Here is a 27,685-nt window from a genome sequence, read left to right as displayed (position 1 = left end):
TAATTCTGATTTCAAATATATATGTTTCATCAAGTTTAGTCCTACCCATCAAAAGTTGCGTACCTGAGAAAATTTGCAGGATTTTCGAAAAGTTGTAGAACCTTAATGAAAATCAGATCATCAGATTCAACGTATCAGAGAACCCTACTGTAGAGGTTTCAAGCTCCTATCTGTAAAAATGTGGAATTTTGTATTTTTTGCCAGAAGAAAGATCACGGCTGCGGTTTTTTTTTCCCACGGGTGATCGTGTCGACCCAGTGGTCCTAGAATATCGTCGGAGGGCTCATTTGAACGGAAATTAAAAGTTCTAGTGCCCTTTTTAAGTGACCCAAAAAATGGAAGGCAACTAGGCCCCCTCCTACGCTCGTTTTTTTTCCAAAGTCACCCAATCAAAATTTTGAGATAGCCATTTTGATCAACATGGTCAAAAATATAATAAATATGTCTTTTAGGATGACTTAATCCCCCAAAGTCCCCGGGGTGAGGTCTGAAAGTCCTCGCAAAACCCCTCTGCCTTCCCAAGGCCAGAACAAAGTTTGCACTTTACTGAAAAATATAAATGTTTATTTTTTATAACTTTAATAAATCAAATAATATAAACATTTTGATTACTAAATATCAGTATATGAATATTAAACTGACAATGCAAATTCATTTGTATTTGTTCAGTAAAGTGCAAACTTTATTCTGGCCTTTGGAAGGCATAGGGGTTTTGCGCCCAACTTATGTTAATTTCTGCTCGTTTTGAGTTTGACTCGGTTAATTATAGTAATTTCTGTTCGTTTTGGGTTTTATTTATTTATCGATGCTGATTTGTGGTAGTTTCACGATTGGTAGATTATTTGAATTTATTTTCGCTAATTTTTTGTTTAATGGTCTTCTTTACTTTTCTTTGAAAAACTTGTTTTGTGGAAAAAGTTTTTTTAATTAATTTCTTTCCGTTTATATCGATATAGTCTTTTCGAGGAAAAAGAAAATAATACTTTAATTCTTTTCGTTTTTTTAAATACTTTATAGTTTGGCCTGCAAAATTTTGATTGGATGTGTTTTGGAAAATGGTGGGTCTGAGAGGGGCGTTAGTCACTATCCAATCACTTTCAACTACTAAAAAAGGCCCTAGCCCTTTCATTTTCCAATTGAATGAGCCCTTTTAAAGTTTTTACGACAAAGCTTTCAATAAAACTTCATATGCCCCAGGGCATAACTTACAACCCCTGTCGTAAGGGCTGTGGGGGGGGGGGCTTGTCATCCTTAAAGACCTAATTTCCAAAACTTTCAACTACGTTGAGTAAAATGGCTATCTAAAAATTTGGATTGGATATGTTTGGGGAAAATGTGGGCGTGAGAGGGGGGGGGGGTTAGTTACCCTCAAATCACTTTCGACTATTGAAAAGGGTACTATCCCTTTGGATTTCAAATTGAATGAGCCCTTTTTCAAGTTTCTCGACAAAGATTTCAATAAAAACCTTATATGCTTCCAGGGCATAACTCATAATCCTTGCCCTGAAGGTTGTGGGGGATTGTCCACCTCGAAAATATATTTTCTATCTGAAAATCAACTACGCTGAACAAAATGGCTATCTCAAAATTTTTATTGGATGTGAAAAGGTGGACGTAAGAGGGGGGTTAGTTGCCCTCCAATCAATTTCGACTATTAAAAACGGTACTAGCCCTTTGAATTTCTAATCGAATGAGTCGCTTTCCAAGTTTCTACGACAAAGTTTTCAATAAAAATCTTATATGCCCCCAGGGCACAACTTATAATCTTTGCCCTGAGGGTTGTGGGGGAGTTTCCTCCTCAAAAATAAATTTTCTATTTGAAAATTAGCTATTCTGAACAAACTGGTTATCTGAAAATTTGTATTGGAAGTGATTGGTGGAATGAGGGACGTGGAGCTGGGATACCTGCCCTCAAATTACTTTTTAATATTAAAAAGGGCCATATCCCTTTGAATTTCCAATCGAATGAGCTTTTTTAGAAGTTTCTACGACAAATCCTTCTTTAAAAACCTTATATGCTCCAGGGCATAACTTACAACCCTTGCCCTGTGGGCTGTGGGGTAGTGTCCTCCTCAAAAGCATATTTTCTATCTGGAAATCAACTACGCTGAACAAAATGGCTATCTCAAAATTTTGATTGAATGTGTTTGGGAAATGATGGGCGTGGGGCTAGTTGCCATCCAGTCACTTTCGGCTATTGAAAAAGGCACTAGACCTTTGAATTTTCAATTGAATGAGCCTTTTTTGAAATTTCTACGACAACGCCTTCTATAGAAACCTTATATGCTCCCAGGGCATAACTTAAAACTCTTGCCCTGAGGGTTGTGGGGGAGTGTCCTTCTCAAAAACATATTTTCTATGTAGAAATCAACTACGCTGAACAAAATGGCTATCTCAAAATTTTTATTGCATGTGTTTGGGCGAATGATGGGCATGGGGGGGGGGGCTAGTTGCCCTCCAATCCCTTTCGACTATGAAAAGGGGCACTAGAACTCTCAATTTCCAGTTAAATGAGCCCCTTTCGAAGTTTCTGCGATGACCCCTTCCATATGAAGTGCCCTTCTCTAAAGGAAAAAAAATAATACATAGTACATTGTGCCAACATCGTTCTTATATGCCCTCAGTGCATAAATTAAAGCCCTTACCCCGAGGATTGTGGGGGTTTGTCCTCCTCAAAAAAATATTTTCTATTTGGAAATCAACTACGCTGAACAAAATGGCTATCTCAAAATTTTGATTGGCTGTGTTTGGGGGAATGATGGGCGAGGGAGGGGGCTAGTTGCCCTCCAATCACTTTCGACTTTTAAAAATGGCACTAGCCACTCAAATTTCCAATCACATGAGGCCCTTCCGAAGTTTCTGCGACAATGCCTTCTATAAAAACTTTATATTCCCCCAGGGCGTAACACATTGTGCCAACATGGTTCTTATATGCCCTCAGGGCATAACTTAAAACCCTTGCCCCGAGAGTTGTGGGGGAGTGTCCTCCTCAGAAACATATTTTCTCTCTGGAAATCAACTACGCTGAACAAAATGACTATCTCAAAATTTCTATTGGACGTGTTTGGGGGAATGATGGGCGTGGGGGGGGGTTGCCCTCCAATAACTTTCGACTATTAAAAAGGGCACTAGCCATCCCAATTTCCAATCGGATGAGCCCTTTTCGAAGTTTCTACGACAACTCCTTCGATACGAAGTGCCTGTCGAAGAAAAAAAAAACACATTGTGGCCACATCGTTCTTTACTTGGGCAGCGCTAGGGCGCTGCCTATGATTCTCATTTTCGCTTGTCTTCTAACCGCAGATAATTTGCTGTCTTCATACTGGTTCTTTTCAAAGATATTTCATTATTAAATCAAATCCGATTTCTAAAAACGATATCGACTAAGCTTCAAACTTTTAGTTTTCTTTTTTAAGGTTTTTGAATTGTTGTAATCCCTTGTTAAAATATATAAAAATATTTTTGCATAATTGTATACTTGTATAATTTTTTATCCTCCTTAATCCCGATCTATTAAAAGCGTCCCTCTTTACACTCTCCCAGGAAGTTCCTATTTCCTTTAAATCTTTCTTTATGACATCTTCTTACCCCAAACGACAACAACTCGCTTCACGTTTAGCCCTAGAAGGTTGCCAAAAAGGACAATCTTGTACAATCTGTCATCTTTCGTCCGCGGAACGTGCCCTAGCCATCTCAACATTTCTCTTACTATAGCCCTGGAAAGGGGAATTGAACTACACTTTTTGTATAGACTACTGTTTGAAATACGGTCAGTCAGCCGGGTACCCAGAGCAAACCGTAGACATTTTCTCTGGAAAACATCTGAAAAACCTTCATTTGCTTTTTGGAGTTACCCATGCTTCAGAGCCATATTTGACCACTGTCATCACTGTAGCTTCCAATATTCTGATCTTGGTTTGCAGGCTTATCTTCCTATTCTCCCAGACTTTTTTCTTTAACTGTACAAAAACCCCCTGAGCCTTGGATATTCTACTTTAAAGATCTTCACTGCTCCCACCGTCTTTACTAATAATGCTACCAAGGTAAATGAAGCTGCCCACCTAATCAATCTTTTTGTTACCCAACGTCACATTTTCATCTTCGCTTATTCCTAGCCTGAGTGACTTAGTCTTCTCAACATTAATTTTCAAACCTATTATAGCACACTGAACTCCCATACCCCCTAGAAGTTCATTCATTTTGCTCAAACTTTCATCTTGGATGTTTAAAATCATTTTTAAATGGGGAGTTTTTCCTCCCCATTTAATTTCGCGGTCTCCAATTGCCTTTCCTCCAAGTCCCTCCTCATAAATATCCCTATAAAGGGGGATAGAATTCAACCCTACTTAACTCCTGATTTAATACGAAACCAACTGCTAACCTCATTTCCTACCTTAACCGAGGCTGTGTTATTCTCATACATAACACTAATTACTTTAATGTATTTTTCCGGTATACCATACAAGGATAAGACCTTTTCTAAAGCTCTTCTATGAACAGAATCCAACGCTTGCTCATAATCTATAAGACCGGCGTCCAAAGGTGTTTGACAACTCAGGCACTTCTCAATTATTAACCAAGAGTGAAAGTTTGGTCGACACGTTCTCTATCTTTTCTAATTCACGCTGTTCTTCTCTTAAAACTTTGTCTCCAGCATCTCTCTGTCTAGAAAGTATCATATTACTAAGTAATTTGCTACCTACAGAGACCAGACTAATGCCTCGACAATTACCACACTCACTTTTATCGCCTTTCTTATAAAGTTTCTAATTAAGGTTTTCCTAAAATCGTTAGGTACTTCCCCTTTTTCAAAAATCATCAAAAAATCAGTAGCTTATTTTGAACCTCAGAGCCACCATATTTAGGAAAATCATTTACCACAATATCAGCACCTGGAGCCTTATTCACATCCTTCACATCCAAGGTATCACAAGCTTTTTCCTTTTCCTCTGTATCTTTTCCTGCAAATCTGTTTCAGTTTAGCACATTCTCAAAACCATAGGCGTAGAGTTCGGGGGGCAAGGGGACCAAGGCCCAATGGGAGAAGCTCGGGGGGGGGGGGGGCTCAGTCCCCCAAGAAATTTCGAAATCTGCCCTGTAACGTTCAGATTATTAGCACAAGCAGACTTCACAGTTATCTTCTCAGTCTTAAGACTGATTCTTTTGACTGATCATGCAAATCAGTTTCTTTTCCTTCCTGGCGAGCAGAAAAATAACCTGTCGATTTTGACAGTTACAGCCACAATTAGGCTTCAAATTTAATCTTGATTTTGCATGAGCCCCCTTTTCCTGAAAAAGTAAACGAAAGCGAAAATGAAAGGTAGGATCCGCTGGCGAAACCGTCAGTGCTCAGTGATCATTTTGAACTTGAACGGACTGTGAGTGAAAGAAACAGAGGCGAAAACTTTAACAATGAAAAAATTAGAACACTATATCTTTTTGCTAAGAACTCTAAAGACAGAACCTAATTTACAAATGGGAACTCACATGTTGGTACAGAAACAGGACAGATAAACGAACAACCGAGTACTTGTAGTTTCAGCGGTAGTGTTCGAGCTAGTGATGTAAATGAGAAAGCAAATGACCAAGGTAGCCCTAGTAGTACCAATGTGTCTAGTGTAGCTGATACAGTCAGTGTCAGGGATATCGGTAGTAATAGTACTAAGGAGGGCAGAACATTTCAAGCTAGCTGGACTGAAAAGTACCAATGGTTACGACTCGACACGACTAAGAACGGTGCTGTGTGTACAGTCTGCACAGAAGCAGTGAATATGAAAATGTCCCTTCCAAAGACTTCTCACGATAAAGAGTCCTTTGACACATTCGTAACGAAAGGACTCAGCAACTGGAAAAGGGCGCTCGATCGCTTTAAGTCGCACGAAGCTTCGGGATTTCACAAAGCAGCTATCGCAACCACAGACTCTTTGCACCGCGGTAATGACGTGAGTCAACAGCTAAGTGCACAACATAAGCAAGAATCGCATGACTCTCGCAAAGCTCTGAAGCTCATATTCTCGTCTTTAAAGTACCTTGCCTCACAAGGAATACCTATAAGAGGTAAGCAAGAAGAGTCTTCGAACTTCCGACCCCTTCTTGAACTAAGGGCAAAGGATGTTCCGGTTTTAGAAAAGTGGCTTGTCAGACCAGAAAAGTACAAGTGGTTGTCACCTGACATTCAAAATGAAATATTAGAGGAAATGTGCCATGCTACGCTTAGACTCCTCATATATCAAGTGAAAAGGTACACGTATTTTGGAGTGATGCTTGACGAAACCGTTGATGTTTCATGTAAAGAACAGATTTCCGTTTGTCTTAGAACTGTTGATGACAACCTCGACATAAGCGAAACGTTTTTTGGATTTTATGGAACTGAAAACACAAAGAGCGAAACACTGTTTAAGTGCTTATTGGATGTCCTTTGTCGTTTCGGTCTTTCGTTACAAAATTGTCATGGACAATGCTACGACGGCGCTGCTAACATGTCTGGGAGCGAAAGGGGTCTACAGTCTCTGGTGAAGGCCTAGGAGGGAAGAGCCTAATATGTACATTGCCGTGCTCACAGTCTGAACCTGGTTGCTCAGGATGCGGTGAAAACTAACATAAATATGAGGAATGTTAATAACATGGTCCAGAGATTTATCGCTTTTGTTAGAGGTTCCTCGAAAAGGTTGTCCAGTTTCAACAGCATAAAGCTAGATGAAGGGGTGGCACTCCGACCATTCTGTCCAACTAGGTGGATCTTAAGAAACCCCTCTATCACGGCAATCACTAGCAATTACTCCGAAATAATCCACTGGCTTGAGGACTTCAGCAATCACCCAGAAAACCGTAAACAGACAGCCGAAGCTGATGAATTTCTTGAGACCTTTACCATCTTTGATACATTCTTCAAGCTAGAAATTCTTCGGATTATCTTTACAGCAGTAGAAGACTCCAGTACTGCACTTCAAAGAGTGCAGCTCCACTTCAGAGAGGCAGAGGAAATAATTGATTGCCTCCGTAAGGTCTTGAAAGGTATGAGGAATGAACATCGCTTTAAACTGCTATGTGAGGCAGCTGTCTCATTTGCAAACATTTTGGGTCTCAATGAACCAAAGCTCCCGAGAAAACGCAAAGTTCCTAGTCATTTTGATGGAAGCGGTGCTCATTACCATCCGTCTAAGTCTGAAGATACTTATCGCCAAGTTTTCTATGAAGCTATCGAATTCATACTGATGGGCTTGACTACAAGATTTGAACCAAGCCAAACAACTCGACATCTCTCTAAAGTAGAAGAGTTCGTCATAGACGTATTTGACGTTTCGCACGTGCAAATTTCTATAAAGACGATTTTGAGGACTACGCCCAGTTACAGCTGCACCGAGACATACTCCATGATCAAGCTAAGGCGAACAAAAAGGAGATCCAGAAATTTGATGTTATTGTCAGTTTTCTAAAAGAAAATGATTCCCTTGCCAAAGTTGCTCACCAGATGGTGAAGTTAATTAGGATAGTGTTGTATATGCCAGTTTCAAACTGTACTTCGGAAAGATCGTTTTCAGGCCTCCGAAGGCTAAAAACATATTTTCGGTCAACCATGGCCCAGGAAATACTGAATCTTTTAGCTGTCTTGTCAGTGCACAGGGAAGTCCTAGAAAGCGTAGACTTCAACAAACTCACAGACAAGTTCATCAAGCGAGCTCAAGTTCAGATGAATACGTTTTCACTATCCCACTAGATGTAGCATGTGTTAGAAATTAGAAATGAAGAAACTCTTTGTATTCGACTGACCCGTAGCATTGGTGAGTACCAATTATTCACGACTTAAAGTCAAGAAAAAATTTTGGCACCTTGGGACAGGTTCAGTCTAAACAGAAATATTTCGCAAATTAACGGCGAGATTCCAATCATATAGTAATTTTAATCTTATGCTTAAAACAACATGTCAAAATACAAGTCCCATCTGACCCACATCTTCCCTAAGGCAAACACAGCTTTTATGTTGCTCTTTTTTGGTGCAAGGACTGCCCCCCCCCCGAGAAATTGAAACTCTACACCTATGCTCAAAACGTTCTGATTAGTAGAGGGATAATTATTCCTGGGCTTACACCCAAATATGGGAGAGTAAAAATAGCCTGAGACATTAAATCCGTCAATGCTACTGGGCTTACACCTAAATATGGGAGACTAAAAATAGCCTGAGGCATAACTTGTGTACTAGAGTCATGACCTTTTTATACCATATTCATGAAGCCCTAGCAACCGCTCATAGCAACCAGAACCAATATGAGGACGGATTTTCAACGTAATTCATATTCAGAGAGAAATAAAGAAATATTCAGAAAATAGAATTAAGAGAGAAAAGATTGATTGTACTCATTTGTGTAACAAGATATATATTATCAGAACTGAGTAATATGTATACACTATTAGAATCTGATAGTGGAGATGGTAGCAGTAGCAGTGATGCAAAGACGAGAAGAGCAGACTCAGCAGCAGAAATTAGAAGAGGATCTCGACTAAGCTTTGAATGGGATGATGTGTATGCAAGATTTGTCGTATCATTGAGTAAATTCAAATTGGAGGAGCATATGCTTCGCAGCGAAAGTTGATATAGTGCATATGCATATACTTCAAACTGCTTTAAATGCAATAGTGAAATATATTGAGGAGAATAAGTTGTACCAGTAATTGAATGTTGTAATTATATATATAATAAAAATATTTTTTTCTTGTTAGATTTTTATTTTAGCAGGTTACCGAATATTCTTGAAAAGGAAAGAATCCTGGTTAGTCTGAAGTCAGCGGTGAGAGTGTTAGAATTATAAAATAGATGGATTATGGAAAAATGTTTGATTATAGATTATGATTTTCTCTTCAAAGGAAAATATTTTCTCGAAGAGTACTTAACGATATAATGAGAAATGATTCTCCATCATTGGACTATTGTATGCAACTTTTACGACATGGGTAAAACGCACTTACTCAATTTATTGATATATTAATTGAAACAAGAACACTACCTTAGAAAGTTAAGGGTCTGTCAAAATGAGAATTTAGAAGATCTTATTCAAACAGGTTCTGTGAAGTCACACGATTGCTCTTCTCTCTCTACTCTCTCTCTCTCTCTCTCTCTCTCTCTCTCTCTCTCTCTCTCTCTCTCTCTCTCTCTCTCTCTCTCTCTCTCTCGAACATTCTATTTATCTATCGTAGATCAGTTTTATTTCAGCTGTGAGAGAGTCAACACTGAAAACATGATCAACAAGGTTTTGCTGTCTTACCATCACGTGAAACCCATGTTAACTTATGAGCCATTTTATGACCAAACACCGCAAGTTATAGCTAGATTGCTATACGTGCAAAATTGGAAAAGTCTGAAGCCATTACTGTTTTCTTTTCCTACACCAAGTTTACCTAGGCTAGGATACCATCTATCCCTATTTCTACCGACTTGGGCGTTTGAATTTCTAGTAAAAACGCCATATCTCTACCTGGGACCCTGTCTATTCGCTCCTGTAACTGTAAGTAACATTCATAGCGATTAGTATTGTATTATTAATACCTTCTCAACCTAAAGAAGACTTAGCAGCTTCCATATTCATCATGAGCCCTACTCCCTGTCTATATACTCCATACTTCCTGCCCGAGTAAACAAATTCTATATCACCTAGTTTCATGCTTCCTACCACTAAGATATGAGTTGCTGAAACTCCTAATAAGTCCAATTCGAATCGTCTGAATTCGTCAATCAAAATGTCAGTACGATAGTTATTTTTTAACATCGTAATATTCCAGGTTCCAGTTTTAATGTTATTTAAATCATTGAAATTATTTTGGCCTCCGGAAAAGTAATGATCCCGGATACTAGTGCAGGATAGGGACCAGCATATCTTCTCAAGTCTAAACCAAAGCGCTTAAGCCGGCTTAGAACCTGACAGCACCAAGTCCCTGGGACCTCCAGTATGAATGGAGGCTTTGTCCAATTCTGAGTCCATCTTGGTAACCACATGGTTTTTACCACTTGGTGATGCTCTTCTATCAACAAGAGTCAAAATTCTGCACAGACAGTCTCAAGCCTATTACCTCCAACTCATTAAATATTCATGCCTACAAATATTATGCTACTACGAGGAGGCAACCCATAGTATATAATTAGCTAGAAATAGTTTTTACAGCTCGAAAACGCCCGTCAAAACAGACCAAGCCCAGAAGAATTGTCTATTAATCAGAATCCCGTGCGAATGCTGTGTCGTTTACTAGGCTTTAATTTCCTCGAGGGGCGCCACTCCTCAAGTAGGAATAGAGTTGACCGCAAGGTCCCCAGTCTTGCAGGTACCCCGAAAGGGTCGAGGCAGCCCTTTGCAGTTGTCCATAAATCTGGATCTTACACCCTGCCACAGTTGTCCTCCTATAGAAGATCCTCCCACGGTGGTGTTCTGAGTCACCATGCAATTTAACCCATTACTGGGAGAAGCTATGGAACTCACGAGGCGTGTGCAGTCACCGGTGGGCCCTGTTGGGTGCACATTTAAGGGGTTTTCTTTTTCCTCACCTGTATTTACGGCCCCGGGTGAGGGTGCCTCAGTTTCTATTATAGACCCCCAGGTACAAGGTCCCCCCTCGATCCGTACCTCCTATGGACGTACCCTACATATCCATTGGGCGTTCCCCTTTATATTTCACCACCTTGGTGAAATATATATATATATATATATATATATATATATATATATATATATATATATATATATATATATATATATATATATATACACATATATATATATATATATATATATATATATATATATATATATATATATATATATATATATATATATATATATATATATATATATATATATATATATATATATATATATATATATATATATATATATATATATATATATATATATATATATATATATATATATATATATATATATATATATATATATATATATATATACACTATTCTTATGCTTAAGGTACGTAATAATGCGACCAGAAATCAATATAACCCGCCGTATCAATTTTAAGACATGTGTCAATTTTTCATTATAATTGCTTGCACAGCGCTTTGTAAAATTGCTCTCTACCCCCGATTTTCACAAAATTTCACGACGGAGATAGCAGATTTTCATCCTTTCATTCTCCAAGAGGAGGAAGGACAAATGAGTTCGAAGAAATGTAAACTCTTTTTTCAGAAGAGAGCGAAATATGAAACTTACTCCGCGATGTTTCAGTAATACGTACAATACGTAAAAAAGCTGTCGTTTAAATACAAGTTTAAAATATAAATCAAGTTTAAGCGTAAATATGAATCAATCAAAAATTAAAAAGAATATGTATATAAAATGTCATCAAATTAGCCTTGACCTCACTCCATGGGAGCTAGGCCAGAACTATTATTATTACTATATTGGAACTCATTCTCCAAGAGGAGTTTATATTTCTTCGAACTCATTTCTTCGAACTCTTTAAATCAAGAGGAGGAAGGAATTTATAAGAACAGTCTTTCTATTTTGGATGAATGTTTGATTTTTACGGTTTCTCAGAGCCATTAATTTTCAAGAAAACCCCCTTCTGAAATACATAAATTTACGTATCAGAAAATAGGGGACAAATCTCCGTTGATGTGTAATCTCAAATGTTATCCTTATAGTTCATTTTGTTCTGGGATTAGCAATGCTTAAATAAAAAGGGAAACTATGTTAAATAAGTATATATAAAATAAACCCTTTTTTGCTCATTGCTATTGTAATTTCTTTTAATCAATATAAGTAGAAGAGTTTGGTAAGTTGGGTTATTCTTCCTTTCTTGTGCTCATGGGTTTAATATACCTTCTAAACATGAAGTAAGCTTTAAACTATATAAGCTGAAATTGAACGATGGGCCATGTTTCAATTTGTCTTCCAGAGTCCCCCGTATGCTATGTTGAAAGAGTCACCGGAGCAACTGATTGGTAATGACAGATTTGAAGGAATGGCAATTGATGTTATAGATGAAGTTTCCAAACTCCTTGGCTTCAACTATACTTACAGAATTGTTGAAGATAATGCATGGGGAAACCGTAATAAAGAAACTGGACAGTGGAATGGAATGATCAAAGAAATTTTAGACGGAGTAAGTTTTCTTTGTTACTATTATTTTTTACTCATGCAAAAAAAAATTAAACGGTAAAGAAAGACTTTAAGTTGGCTTGAGTAATCCCATTCACACAATTTCTCATCCCAAAACTTCCACATCCTACAAATTCCCACCATACAACTTTACATTATATAACTCTAATGCCCATGCACTTTATTGCCCATCCATACATTTTTTTGGCAATTATTTCATATTTTTCTTGGCTTAGTTGCTTGTTGCTCCTCACAGGCACTGAGTGAGCCTGCACAGGAGTAATCGCTTCATAGCGTGTTTTGTAATACTTAAAACTCTGAATTTGAGGAAAATCAAACGAGTTTTATAAAACTGAACGCGTACTGTTCTGATTTTTGATTTCTTTACTGCAGTATTAGCTTGTAATCAATAAGATAAAAACAAACTTGATTAAAAATATGTACATAAGATACAGCCTTTTTCATGAATAATGTAGGCGGTATGGCTTGAATCACTCAGGCTAAGGGGGGGTGGGGGGTAACCTACCCCATTAAATGAAATTTTTGTCATTTTAAAGGAATTTTTTTTTTACCTAAAAAGCTTATAGATAGTAATTTTGTTTTTTATACTAGACTAAGGAAAAAAAAAAAAAAAATAACAACGAAATACCAGAAGGACAAATATATGACTCTGAATGTTTATGCTAAAAATTATATTGTTGAGTTGTGTGTGTGTGTGTGTGTTGGAGGGGTCACGGACCCTTATTGTGGCTTCAATTACGTACACTGAAAGTTATTACATGAATCCGCTTCAATAAAGAGCAACATACCCAAGCTTCTGCTAAAAAACCGGTGAAGAGATAAGCGGGATGTATTCGAGGGATAGTGGAACCATATTTTGCCTCAACTAATACAGATTGAAAATCCTTGTTTATTTGTTGTTTAAATTTGGTGGATTATGGTCACCTTTCTGCTAAAAATGTGAATAGGGTTGGGTATGGGTTGAGGGATAGGGTTGAGGGGCCTCGAGCCTACTTTGTTTAACCAATCACAGAGGTAAAAGTTCTTGTTTCATTCTGGTTTACAAAAGGAGAATTGTTTGTGCAAAAAGTTGATGACCGGAGGAATAAAAAACCTCGTAGAGCGTGACGATGGTTTGGTTCAAATAAAGTCCAACTTGCCTACCTCTCTACTGATAAACTGGAGGCTGGGGGGACGTAGGGGTGTTTAGAGGGATCATGGAACTGTTTGATGTTAGAAAGTACATAGGTTGTTAATCTCTGCCAACCAGTAAAAAAAAGAAAAATAATAATAAATTGTGGATATAGGATGGTATGAGGGCCTGGGGCCTGAAGGTTCACAGTTAAACCTTGTGCTTTAAACGGCGATACATAATGAATCTCTGTGATTCTGGTTAAAAAAGGGTGCCACGAGCCTAAATATATAATAAATGTGGGGAAAGGTTTGGTTTAGGGAGGCTATTGAAGTAGAATGCTTCGTCTGGATTCTGACGGAGGTATAGCAATTTCAACGTTATTCTATAGAAGCTTTACACCTTTTCAAAGAGATTCAGAGCTCCCTCACATAATGGAATTTGAGGGTCGATAAAGTGAAATTATGTCACTATTCTAGTTTCTCTAAACCAGTAGTGCCTATAACTTAATTTACGTAGACAATGAACGATATTAATTAATGTTTTGAATAATAGGAGTGTGAATGATTCTAATTAGTGATTGGATTGTATCAGTGGAATAAAAAAAGGATTAAACTGATTAGCAGTTAAGCTAACCCCGAAGGAGTTGTTAACTCAGCTAATTTGTTATAAATCAGTTGATTTTTTGTCGTGTTACTTAGGTAATAAAGGAACATTTATATTTTTTTTCTAATGTAAGTGTTTTCTTAAGAAAATGGCCCATCTTTAACAAATATAGCCTTAGCTAGTTAAAACTGTGCATAAATTATTGATTTTTGTCGTGTTACTTAGGTAATAATGGAATATTTAGTATTTTTTCTAATGTAAGTGTTTTCTTAAGAAAATGGCCCATCTGCAACAAATATAGCCTTAGCTAGTTAAAACTGTGCATAAATTTAACCAGTATTGCCTATAACTTAATTTACGTAGACAATGAACGATATTAATTAATGTTTTGAATAATAGGAGTGTGAATGATTCTAATTAGTGATTGGATTTTATCAGTGGAGAAAAAAAGGATTAAACTGATTAGAAAATAAGGTAACCCCGAAGGAGTTGTTAAATCAGGTAATTTGTTATAAATCAGTTGATTTTTTGTCGTGTTACTTAGGTAATAAAGGAACATTTAGTATTTTTTTTCTAATTTTGTATGTTTTCTTATGAAAATGGCCCATCTTTAACAAATATAGCCTTAGCTAGTTAAAACTGTGCATAAATTCTTGATTTTTTGTCGTGTTACTTAGGTAATAATGGAACATTTAGTATTTTTTCTAATGTAGGGGTTTTCTTAAGAAAATGGCCCATCTGTAAAAAATATAGCCTTAGATAGTTAAAACTGCGCGTAAATTCTTGATTTTTTGTCGTGTTACTTAGGTAATAATGGAAAATTTAGTATTTTTTTCTAATGTAAGTGTTTTCTTAAGAAAATGGCCCATCTTTAACAAATATAGCCTTAGATAGTTAAAACTGCACATCAATTCTTGATTTTTGTCGTTTTACTTAGTTAATAAAGTAACATTTAGTATTTTTTTTTCTAATTTAATTTTTTTATTAAGAAAATGGCCCATCTTTAACAAATATAAACTTAGCTATTTAAAACTGCGCATAAATTATTGAATTTTTGTCGTGTTACTAAGGTAATAATGGGACATTTAGTATTTTTTTCTAATGTAAGTGTTTTCTTAAGAAAATGGCCCATCTTTAACAAATATAGCCTTAGCTAGTTAAAACTGCGCATAAATTCTTGATTTTTTGTTGTGTTACTTAAGTAATAATGGAACATTTAGTATTTTTTCTACTTTAAGTGTTTTTTTTATAAAATAGCCCATCTGTAAAAAATATAGACTTATCGAATTAAAACTGCCCATGAGTTAGTGATTTTTTTTCGTTTTGCTAATTTAATAATGGAACGGTTAGTATTTTTTCTATTGTAATTTCTTTCTTATGCGAATGCCCCATCTTTACCAAATATAGCCTTAGCTAGTTAAAACTGCGAATAATAAAACTGTGCATAAATTCCTGATTTTTTGTCGTGTTACTTAGGTAATAATGGAACATTTAGTATTTTTTCTAATGTAAGTGTTTTCTTAAGAAAATGGCCAATCTGTAACAAATAGAGCCATATCTATTAACAACTGCGCGTAAAATATTTATTTTTTGTCTTGTTATTTGTTTTATAAAGGGTTATTTAGTATTTTTTTTTCTAATGTAAGTGTTTTCTTAAGAGAATGGCCCAAATTTAGAAAATTTATCCTTATAGATTTAAAACTGCGCATAAATTCCTGATTTTTTGTCGTGTTACTTAGGTAATAATGGGACATTTAGTATTTTTTTTCTAATGTAAGTGTTTTCTTAAGAAAATGGCCCATCTTTAACAAATATAGCTATAGCTAGTTAAAACTGCGCATAAATTCTTGATTTTTTGTCGTGTTACTTAGGTAATAATGAAACATTTAGTATTTTTTCTAATGTAAGTGTTTTCTTAAGAAAATGGTCCATCTTTAACAAATAGAGCCTTAGCTAGTTAAAACTGTGCATAAATTCTTGATTTTTTGTCGTTTTACTTAGTTAATAAAGGAACATTTAGTATTTTTTCTAATGTAATTGTTTTCTTAAGAAAATGGCCCATCTTTAACAAATATAGCCTTAGCTAGTTAAAACTGCGAATAATAAAACTGTGCATAAATTCCTGATTTTTTGTCGTGTTACTTAGGTAATAATGGAACCTTTAGTATTTTTTCTAATGTAAGTGTTTTCTTAAGAAAATGTTCCATCTTTAACAAATGTAGACTTAGCTAGTTAAAACTCCGCATAAATTCATTATTTTTTGTCCTGTTACGTAGTTAATAATAGGACATTTAGTATTTTTTTCTAATTTAAGTGTTTTATTAAGAAAATGGCCCATCTTTAACAAATATAGCCTTAGCTAGTTAAAACTGCGAATAAATTCTTGATTTTTTGTCGTGTTACTTAGGTAATAATGGAACATTTAGTATTTTTTCTAATGTAAGTGTTTTCTTAATAAAATGAACCATCTTTAAAAAATATAGCCTTAGCTAGTTAAAACTGCGCATAAATTCTTGATTTTTTGTCTTGTTACTTAGGTAATAATGGAACATTTAGTATTTTTTCTAATGTAAGTGTTTTCTTAAGAAAATAGCCCATCTTTAAAAAATATAGCCTTAGCTAGTTAAAACTGCGCATAAATTCTTGATTTTTTGTCTTGTTACTTAGGTAATAAAGGAACATTTAGTATTTTTTTTCTAATGTAAGTGTTTTCTTAAGAAAATGGCCCATCTTTAACAAATATAGCCTTAGCTAGTTAAAACTGCGCATAAATTCTTGATTTTTTGTCGTGTTACTTATGTTATAAATGAACATATAGTATTTTTTTTCTAATGTAGGTGTTTTCTTAAGAAAATTGCCCATCTATAACAAATATAGCCTTAGCTAGTTAAAACTGAGAATAAATTATTGATTTTTTGTCGTGTTACTTAGGTAATAATGGAACATTTAGTATTTTTTCTAATCTAAGTGTTTTTTTCTTAAGATAATGGCCCATCTTTAACAAATATAACCTTAGCTAGTAAGTAACAATAGCTTTCTTGAATTCGCTTCCTGGACACAATACAGATATTTCATTCAAGAAATCATAATAAAATCGCAAGTAAGTAATAAAGTCTTTATTGTTTTCACCTATTGGATACACAATACTGAAATTTCATTCAAGAAATTATTACGAAATTGTAAATAGGTAACACACTCATTCTTGAAGTCATCTCTTGTATACACAATGCAGAAATTTCATTTAAGAAATTATCAAAAATTGTAAGTAAGTAGCAAATTCTTTCTTGAATTCGCCTCCTGGATAAATAAAAAAAGACATTTCATTCAAGAAGTTATGACAAAATTCTAAGTAAGCAACAAACTCTTTCTTGAAGTTACTTCATGGATACACAATGCAGAAATTTCATTTAAGAAATTATCAAAAATTGTAAGTAAGTAGCAAATTCTTTCAAAAATATGTTAATACGTTTAAGCAATAAATATCTTGAAGCTTAACCCGTCTTTATTATTCAGAATAGTTTTATTCATTTCATTAAATTATGAAGAAATTGTAAGTAAGTAACAATAGCTTTCTTGAATAGGTAACACACTCATTCTTGAAGTCACCTCTTGTATACACAATGCAGAAATTTCATTTAAGAAATTATCAAAAATTGTAAGTAAGTAGCAAATTCTTTCTTGAATTCGCCTCCTGGATAAATAAAAAAAGACATATCATTCAAGAAATTATGACAAAATTCTAAGTAAGCAACAAACTCTTTCTTGAAGTTACACAATGCAGAAATTTCATTTAAGAAATTATCAAAAATTGTAAGTAAGTAGCAAATTTCTTTCAAAAATATGTTAATACGTTTAAGCAATAAATATCTTTAAGCTTAACCTGTCTTTATTCTTTAGAATAGTTTTATTTATTTCATTAAATTATGAAGAAATTGTAAGTAAGTAACAATAGCTTTCTTGAATTCGCTTCCTGGACACAATACAGATATTTAATTACAGAAATAATAATAAAATCGGAAGTAAGTAATAAAGTCTTTATTGTTTTCACCTATTGGATACAAAATACTGAAATTTCATTCAAGAAATTATGAAGGAATTCTAAATAGGTAACACAGTCATTCTTGAGGTCACCTCTTGTATACACAATGCAGAAATTTCATTTAAGAAATTATCAAAAATTGTAAGTAAGTAGCAAATTCTTTCTTGAATTCGCCCCCTGGATAAATAAAAAAGACATTTCATTAAAAAAATGACAAAATTCTAAGTAAGCAACAAACTCTTTCTTGAAGTTACCTCATGGATACACAATGCAGAAATTTCATTTAAGAAATTATCAAAAATTGTAAGTAAGTAGCAAATTCTTTCTTGATTTCGCCTCCTGGGTAAATAAAAAGACATTTCATTCAAGAAATTATGACAAAATTCTAAGTAAGTAACAAGCTCTTTCTTGAAGTTACCTCATGGATACACAATGCAGAAATTTCATTTAAGAAATTATGAAAAAATTGTAAGCAAGTAACAAACTCTTTCATGAAGTCACCTCGTGGATACACAATGCAGAAATTTCATTCAAGAAATTATGAAAATGTTGTAAGTAAGTATCAAATTCTTTCTTGAATTCACCTGCTGGATAAACAAAAAAGACACTTGTTCAAGAAATTATGACAAAATTCCAAGTAAGTTACAAACTCTTTATTGTTTTCATGACTTAGATACACGATGTAGAAATTTAATTCAAGAAATTATGAAAAAGTTCTCAGTAAGTAACAATTTCTTTCTTGAAGTCAACTCTTGGATACACAATACGGAAATTTCTTTTAAGAAATTATGAAAAAATTGTAAGCAAGTAACAAACTCTTTCCTGAAGTCACCTCTTGGATACACAATGCAGAAACTTCATTTAAGAAACTATGAAAAAACTGTAAGTAAGTAACAAATTCTTTCTTGAAGTCACCTCTTGGATACACAATACATAAATTTCATTAAAGAAATTATGAAAAAATTGTAAGTAAGTAGCAAATTCTTTCTTGAATTCTTCTGCTGGATAAACAAAAAGACATTTCGTTCAAGAAATTAAGACAAAATTCTAAGTAAGTAACAAACTCTTTATTGTTTTCACCACTTAGATATACGATGTAGAAATTTAATTCAAGAAATTATGAAAAAATTCTCAGTAAGTAACAATTTCTTTCTTGAAGTCAACTCTTGAATACACAATACGGAAATTTCATTCAAGAAATTATGAAAATATTTGTAAGTAAGCAACAAACTCTTTATTGATTTCAATACTTGGTTATACAGTACAGATACTTCATTCAAGAAATTATGAAAAAAATCGTAAGCAAGTAACTTTTTTTTTCTCTTTATCAAAAATAATTTTCAATTAGCTACACGACGTATAAATTTAATTCAATGAATTATGAAAAAAATTCTCAGTAAGTAACAATTTCTTTCTTGAAGTCAGCTGTTGGAAACACAATTGGGAAATTTCATTCAAGAAATTATGAAAATATTTGTAAGTAAGTAACAAGCTCTTTATTGATTTCACCTCTTGAATATACAGTACAGATACTTCATTCAAGAAACGTGATTAAACACGTTTTGAAACTACATGCTATTTGCTTGCCTTTCCTTGGCACCTTTCCAAACGAGTGGTTCCTACACATTGCAAAAAAGTGAGCAGTAGGAAAACTCCACGTTTTCAACCAGACTGGTTTTTTAGACAACACCCATTTTTTAGGGACCAATCAGAGACAGCGGAGGTTGCTCAATATACAATAACTTGATTGGTGATTGGTTACACACCGCGACGGTGCATACATAGTGAGAGAGACATGCAAAGTTGACATAGCTTTATTTCATTTTTTTAAGGTTAACTTAGACGAGGTTACGTGCTATTGATTTCACCTCTTGGATATACAGTACAGATACTTCATTCAAAAAATTATGAAAAAAATTGCAAGTAAGTAACTTTTTTTTCTCTTTATCACAAACAATTTTCACTTAGCTACACGATGTAGAAATTTAATTCAAGTAAGAAAAAATTCTCAGTAAGTAACAATTTCTTTCTTGAAGTCAACTCTTGGATACACAGTACGGAAATTTCATTCAAGAAATTATGAAAATACTTGTAAGTAAGTACCAAGCTCTTTATTGATTTCTCATCTTGTATATACAGTACAGATACTTCATTCATGAAACGTGATTAAACACGTTTTGAAAATAAATGCTATTTGGTTGCCTTTCCTTGGCACCTTTCCAAACGAGCAGGAATTCCCCACTGGTTCCTAAACATTGCAAAAAAGTGACCAGTACGAAAACTCCATGTTTTCAACCAGACTGGTTTTTTAGACAACACCCATTTTTTATAGGGACCAATCAGAGACAGCGAAGGTTGCTCAATATACAATAACTTGATTGGTGATTGGTTACACACCGCGACGGCGCATACATAGTGAGAGAGACATGCAAAGTCGACATAGCTTTATTTCATTTTTTTTAAGGTTAATTTAGACGAGGTTACGTGCTATTGATTTCACCTCTTTGTTATACAATACAGATACTTCATTCAAGCAATTATGAAAAAATTGCAAGTAAGTAACTTTTTTTTTCTCTTTATAAAAAACAATTTTCCATTAGCTAAACGACGTAGAAATTTAATTCAAGAAATTATGAAAAAAATTCTCAGTAAGTAACAATTCCTGTCTTGAAGTCAGCTGATGGATACACAATACAGAAATTTCATTCAAAATACTATGAAAAAATTTGTAATTAAGTAACAAGCTCTTTATTGATTTCACCTCTTAAATATACAGTACAGATACTTCATTCAAGAAACGTGATTAAACACGTTTTGAAACTACATGCTATTTGATTGCCTTTCCTTGGCACCTTTCCAAACGAGCAGGGATTCCCCACTGGTTCCTACACATTGCAAAAGTGAGCAGTACGAAAACTCCACGTTTTCAACCAGAATGGTTTTTTAGACAACACCCATTTTTTAGGGACCAATCAGAGACAGCGGAGGTTGCTCAATATACGATAACTTGATTGGTGATTGGTTAAACACCGTGACGGCGCATACATAGTGAGAGAGACATGCAAAGTCGACATAGCTTTATTTCATTTTTTTAAGGTTAATTCAGACGAGGTTACGTGCGCGCACGTAACCTCGTTTAAATTAACCTTAAAAAAATGAAATAAAGCTATGTCGACTTTGCAAGTCTCTCTCACTATGTATGCGCCGTCGCGGTGTGTAACCAATCACCAATCAAGTTATTGTAAATTGAGCAACCTCTGCTGTCTCTGATTGGTCCCTAAAAAATGGTTGTTGTCTAAAAAACCAGTCTGGTTGAAAACGTGGAGTTTTCGTACTGCTCACTTTTTTGCAATGTGTAGGAACCAGTGGGGAATCCCCGCTCGTTTGGAAAGGTGCCAAGGAAAGCAAATAGCATGTAGTTTCAAAACGTGTTTAATCACGTTTCTTGAATGAAGTATGTGTACTGTATATTCAAGAGATGAAATCAATCAAGAGCTTGTTACTTACTTACAAACATTTTCATAATTTCTTAAATGAAATTTCTGTATTGTGTATCGAAGCGTTGACTTCAAGAAAGGAATTGTTACTTACTGAGGAATTTTTTCATAATTTATTGAATTAAATTTCTACGTCGTGTAGCTAAGTGAAAATTGTTTTTGATAAAGAGAAAAAAAAAGTTACTTACTTACAATTTTTTTCATAATTTCTTGAATGAAGTATCTGTACTGTATATCCAAGTAGTGAAATCAATAAAGAGTTTGTTACTTACTTACAAATATTTTCATAATTTCTTGAATGAAATTTCCGTATTGCGTATCCAAGAGTTGACTTCAGGAAAGAAATTGTTACTTACTGAGAATTTTTTTCATAATTTCTTGAATTAAATTTCTACATCGTAAATCTAAGTCGTGAAAACAATAAAGAGTTTGTTACTTACTTAGAATTTTGTCATAATTTCTTGAACGAAATGTCTTTTTGTTTATCCAGCAGGTGAATTCAAGAAAGAATTTGCTACTTACTTACAATTTTTTCATAATTTCTTTAATGAAATTTCTGTATTGGGCATCCAAGAGGTGACTTCAAAAAAGAATTTGTTACTTACTTACAGTTTTTTCATAGTTTCTTAAATGAAGTTTCTGCATTGTGTATTCAAGAGGTGACTTCAGGAAAGAGTTTGTTACTTGCTTACAATTTTTTCATAATTTCTTAAATGAAATTTCCGTATTGTGTATTCAAGAGTTGACTTCAAGAAAGAAATTGTTACTTACTGAGAGTTTTTTCATAATTTCTTGAATTAAATTTCTATATCGTGTATCTAAGTCATGGAAACAATAAAGAGTTTGTTATTTACTTGGAATTTTGTCATAATTTCTTGAACGAAATGTCTTTTTTGTTTATCCAGCAGGAGAATTCAAGAAAGAATTTGCTACTTACTTACAATTTTTCATAATTACTTTATTGAAATTTCTGCATTGTGTATCCGCGAGGTGACTTCATGAAAGAGTTTGTTACTTGCTTACAATTTTTTCATAATTTCTGAAATGAAATTTCTGTATTGTGTATTCATGAGGTAACTTCAAGAAAGAGTTTGTTACTTACTTAGCATTTTGTCATAATTTCTTGAATGAACTGTCTGTTTTATTTACCCAGGAGGCGAATTCGAGAAAGAATTTGCTACTTACTTACAATTTTTGATAATTTCTTAAATGAAATTTCTACATTATGTATCCAAGAAGTAACTTCAAGAAAGAGTTTGTTACTTACTTAGAATTTTGTCATAATTTCTTGAATGAAATGTCTTTTTTATTAATCCAAGAGGCGAATTCAAGAAAGAATTTGCTACTTACTTGCAATTTTTTATAATTTCTTAAATGAAATTTTTGCATTGTGTATACAAGAGGTGACCTCAAGAATGAGTGTGTTACCTATTTACAATTCCTTGATAATTTCTTGAATGAAATTTCAGTATTGTGTATCCAATAGGTGAAAACAATAAAAACTTTATTACTTACTTGCGATTTTATTATGATTTCTTGAATTAAATATCTGTATTGTGTCAAGGAAGCGAATTCAAGAAAGATACTGTTAATTACTTACAATTTCTTCATAATTTAATGAAATGCATAAAACTATTCTAAAGAATAAAGACGGGTTAAGCATAAAGATATTTATTGCTTAAACGTATTAACATATTTTTGAAAGAATTTGCTACTTACTTACAATTTTTGATAATTTCTTAAATGAAATTTCTGCATTGTGTATCCATGAGGTAACTTCAAGAAAGATTTTGTTGCTTACTTAGAATTTTGTCATAATTTCTTGAATGAAATGTCTTTTTTTATTTATCCAGGAGGCGAATTCAAGAAAGAATTTGCTACTTACTTACAATTTTTGATAATTTCTGAAATGAAATTTCTGCATTGTTTATACAAGAGGTGACTTCAAGAATGAGTGTGTTACCTATTCAAAAAAGCTATTGTTACTTACTTACAATTTCTTCATAATTTAATGAAATGAATAAAACTATTCTAAAGAATAAAGACGGGTTAAGCTTAAAGATATTTATTGCTTAAACGTATTAACATATTTTTGAAAGAATTTGTTGCTTAGAGTTTGTTACTTGCGTACAATTTTTTCATAATTTCTTAAATGAAATTTCTGCATTGTGTATCCATGAGGTAACTTCAAGAAAGAGTTTGTTACTTACTTAGAATTTTGTCATAATTTCTTGAATTAAATGTCTTTTTTATTTACCCAGGAGGCAAATTCAAGAAAGAATTTGCTACTTACTTACAATTTTTGATAATTTCTTAAATGAAATTTCTGCATTGTGTATCCATGAGGTAACTTCAAGAAAGAGTTTGTTGCTTACTTAGAATTTTGACATAATTTCTTGAATGAAATGTCTTTTTTAATTATCCAGGTGGCGAATTCAAGAAAGAATTTGCTACTTACTTACAATTTTTGAGAATTACTTAAATGAAATTTCTGCATTGTGTATACAAGAGGTGACCTCAATAAAGAGTGTGTTACCTATTTCGAATTCCTTCATAATTTCTTGAATGAAATTTTAGTATTGTGTATCCAATTGGTGAAAACAATAAATACCTTATTGCTTACTTGCGATTTTAATATGATTTCTTGAATTAAATATCTGTATTGTGTGCAGGAAGCGAATTCAAGAAAGCTATTGTTACTTACTTACAATTTCTTCATAATTTAATGAAATAAATAAAACTAATCTAAAGAATAAAGACAGGTTAAGCTTAAAGATATTTATTGCTTAAACGTATTAATATATTTTTGAATGAATTTGCTACTTACTTACAATTTTTGATAATTTCTTAAATGAAATTTCTGCATAGTGTATACATGAGGTAACTTCAAGAAAGAGTTTGTTGCTTACTTAGAATTTTGTCATAATTTCTTGAATGAAATGTCTTTCTTTATTTATCCAGGAGGCGAATTCAAGAAAGAATTTGCTACTTACTTACAATTTTTGATAATTTCTTAAATGAAATTTCTGCATTGTGTATACAAGAGGTGACTTCAAGAATGAGTGTGTTACCTATTTACAATTCCTTCATAATTTCTTGAATGAAATTTCAGTATTTTGTATCCAATAGGTGAAAACAATAAAGACTTTATTACTTACTTGCGATTTTATTATGATTTCTTGAATTAAATATCTGTATTGTGTCCAGGAAGCGAATTCAAGAAAGCTATTGTTACTTACTAGCTAAGGCTATATTTGTTAAAGATGGGCCATTATCTTAAGAAAAAACACTTACATTAGAAAAAATACTAAATGTTCAATTATTACCTAATTAAAAAGACAAAAAAAATCAAGAATTTATTCGCAGTTTTAACTAGCTAAGGCTATATTTGTTAAAGATGGGCCATTTTCTTAAGAAACACTTACATTAGAAAAAAAATACTAAATGTTCCTTTATTACCTAAGTAACATGACAAAAAAATCAAGAATTTATGCGCAGTTTTAACTAGCTAAGGCTATATTTGTCAAAGATGTGCCATTTTCTTAAAAAAACACTTACATTAGAAAAAAAAATACTAAATGTTCCTTTATTACCTAACTAACAAGACAAAAAATCAAGAATTTATGCGCAGTTTTAACTAGCTAAGGCTATATTTGTTAAAGATGGACCATTTTCTTAAGAAAACACTTACATTAGAAAAATACTAAATGTTCCATTATTACCTAAGTAACACGACAAAAAATCAAGAATTTATGCGCAGTTTTAACTAGCTAAGACTATATTTGTTAAAGATGGGCCATTTTCTTAAGAAAACACTTACATTAGAAAAAATACTAAATGTTCCATTATTACCTAAGTAACACGACAAAAAATAAAGAATTTATTCGCAGTTTTAACTATCTAAGGCTATTTTTGTTAAAGATGGGCCATTTTTTTAAGAAAAAACTTACATTAGAAAAAATACTAAATGGTACATTATTAACTAAGTAACACGACAAAAAATCAAGAATTTATGCGCAGTTTTAACTCTCTAAGGCTCTATTTGTTAAAGATGGGACCATTTTCTTAAGAAAACAATTATATTAGAAAAAAAAAATAAATGTCCTATTATTACCTAAGTAACACGACAAAAAATCAAGAATTTATGCGCAGTTTTAACTAGCTAAGGCTATATTTGTTAAAGATGGGCCATTTTCTTAATAAAACATTTACATTAGAAAAAAATACTAAATGTTCCATTATTACCTAAGTAGCACGACAAAAACTCAAGAATTTATGCGCAGTTTTAACTAGCAAAGGCTATATTTGTTAAAGATGGGCCATTTTCTTAAGAAAACACTTACATTAGAAAAAAATACTAAATGTTCCATTATTAACTAAGTAACACGACAAAAAATCAAGAATTTATGCTCAGTTTTAACTAGCTAAGGTTATATTTGTTACAGATGGGCCATTTTCTTAAGAAAACACTTAGATTAGAAAAAATACTAAATGTTCCATTATTACCTAAGTAACACGACAAAAATCAAGAATTTATGCACATTTTTATTATTCGCAGTTTTAACTAGCTAATGCTATATTTGTTAAAGATGGGCCTTTTTCTTAATAAAACACTTACATTAGAAAAAATACTAAATGTTCCATTATTACCTAATTAACACGACAAAAAATCAATAATTTATGCGCAGTTTTAAATAGTTAAGGCTATATTTGTTAAAGATGGGCCTTTTTCTTAAGAAAACACTTACATTAGAAAAAATACTAAATGCTCTATTATTACCTAAGTAACACGACAAAAAATCAAGAATTTATGCGCAGTTTTAAGTAGCTAAGGCTATATTTGTTAAAGATGGGCCATTTTCTTAATAAAACACTTACATTAGAAAAAAAATACTAAATGTTCCATTATTACCTAAGTAACACGACAAAAAATCAAGAATTTATGTGCAGTTTTAACTAGCTAAGGCTATATTTGTTAAAGATGGGCCATTTTCTTAAGAAAACACTTACATTAGAAAAAATACTAAATGTTCCATTATTACCTAAGTAACACGACAAAAAATCAAGAATTTATCCGCAGTTTTAACTAGCTAAGGCTATATTTGTTAAAGATAGGCCATTTTCTTAGGAAAACACTTACATTAGAAAAAAATACTAAATGTCCCATTATTACCTAAGTAACACGACAAAAAATCAAGAATTTATGCGCAGTTTTAACTAGCCTAGGCTATATTTGTTAAAGATGGGCCATTTTCTTAAGAAAACACTAACATTAGAAAAAAATACTAAATGTTCCATTATTACCTAAGTAACACGACAAAAAATCAAGAATTTATGCGCAGTTTTAACTAGCTAAGGCTATATTTGCTATAGATGGGCCATTTTCTTAAGAAAACACTTACATTAGAAAAAATACTAAATGTTCCATTATTACCTAAGTAACACTACAAAAAATCAAGAATTTATACTCAGTTTTAACTAGCTAATGATATATTTGTTAAAGATGGGCCATTTTCTTAAGAAAACACTTACATTAGAAAAAAAATACTAACTGTTCCTTTATTACCTAAGTAACACGACAAAAAATCAACTGATTTATAACAAATTACCTGAGTTAACAACTCCTTCGGGGTTACCTTAACTGCTAATCAGTTTAATGCTTTTTTTTCTCCACTGATACAATCCAATCACTAATTAGAATCATTCACACTCCTATTATTCAAAACATTAATTAATATCGTTCATTGTCTACGTAAATTAAGTTATAGGCAATACTGGTTAAATTTATGCGCAGTTTTAACTAGCTAAGGCTATATTTGTTAAAGATGGGCCATTTTCTTAAGAAAACACTTACAGTAGAAAAAATACTAAATGTTCCATTATTACCTAAGTAACACGACAAAAAATCAATAATTAATGTGCAGTTTCAACTAGCTATTGCTATATTTGTTAAAGATGGATCATTCTCTTAAGAAAACACTTAAATTAGAAAAAAAATCCTAAATTTTCCATTATTACCTAAGTAACATGACAAAAAATCAACTGATTTATAACAAATTACCTGAGTTAACAACTCCTTCGGGGTTAGCTTAACTGCTAATCAGTTTAATGCTTTTTTTTCTCCACTGATACAATCCAATCACTAATTAGAATCATTCACACTCCTATTATTCAAAACCTTAATTAATATCGTTCATTGTCTACGTAAATTAAGTTATAGGCAATACTGGTTTAGAGAAACTAGAATAGTGACATAATTTCACTTTATCGACCCTCAAATTCCATTATGTGAGGGAGCTCTGAATCT

The 27,685-nt window shown here is 33.0% G+C and overlaps 1 protein-coding gene across 2 annotated transcripts in view; it reads left to right on the top strand.

Annotated features, from left to right (window-relative positions):
• Positions 1–27,685, top strand: part of LOC148948750 (glutamate receptor ionotropic, kainate 2-like) — a 70,517-nt gene that overhangs the window by 38,482 nt on the left and 4,350 nt on the right. For both annotated transcript variants that reach the window (XM_089094079.1, XM_089094078.1), the window contains one exon: positions 11,902–12,108. In XM_089094079.1, the coding sequence (XP_088950205.1) occupies positions 11,902–12,108 (207 nt within the window). The remainder of the gene's footprint in view (positions 1–11,901; positions 12,109–27,685) is intronic.

This window comes from Artemia sp. Qi Xiang Cuo, chromosome 9 (genome assembly GCF_049724085.1).
Source record: "Artemia sp. Qi Xiang Cuo chromosome 9, ASM4972408v1, whole genome shotgun sequence".
Classification (NCBI taxonomy): Eukaryota; Metazoa; Arthropoda; class Branchiopoda; order Anostraca; family Artemiidae; genus Artemia; species Artemia sp. Qi Xiang Cuo.
Note: the sequence above shows the minus strand (reverse complement) of the source record. Positions and strands in the feature narration are given on the sequence as shown.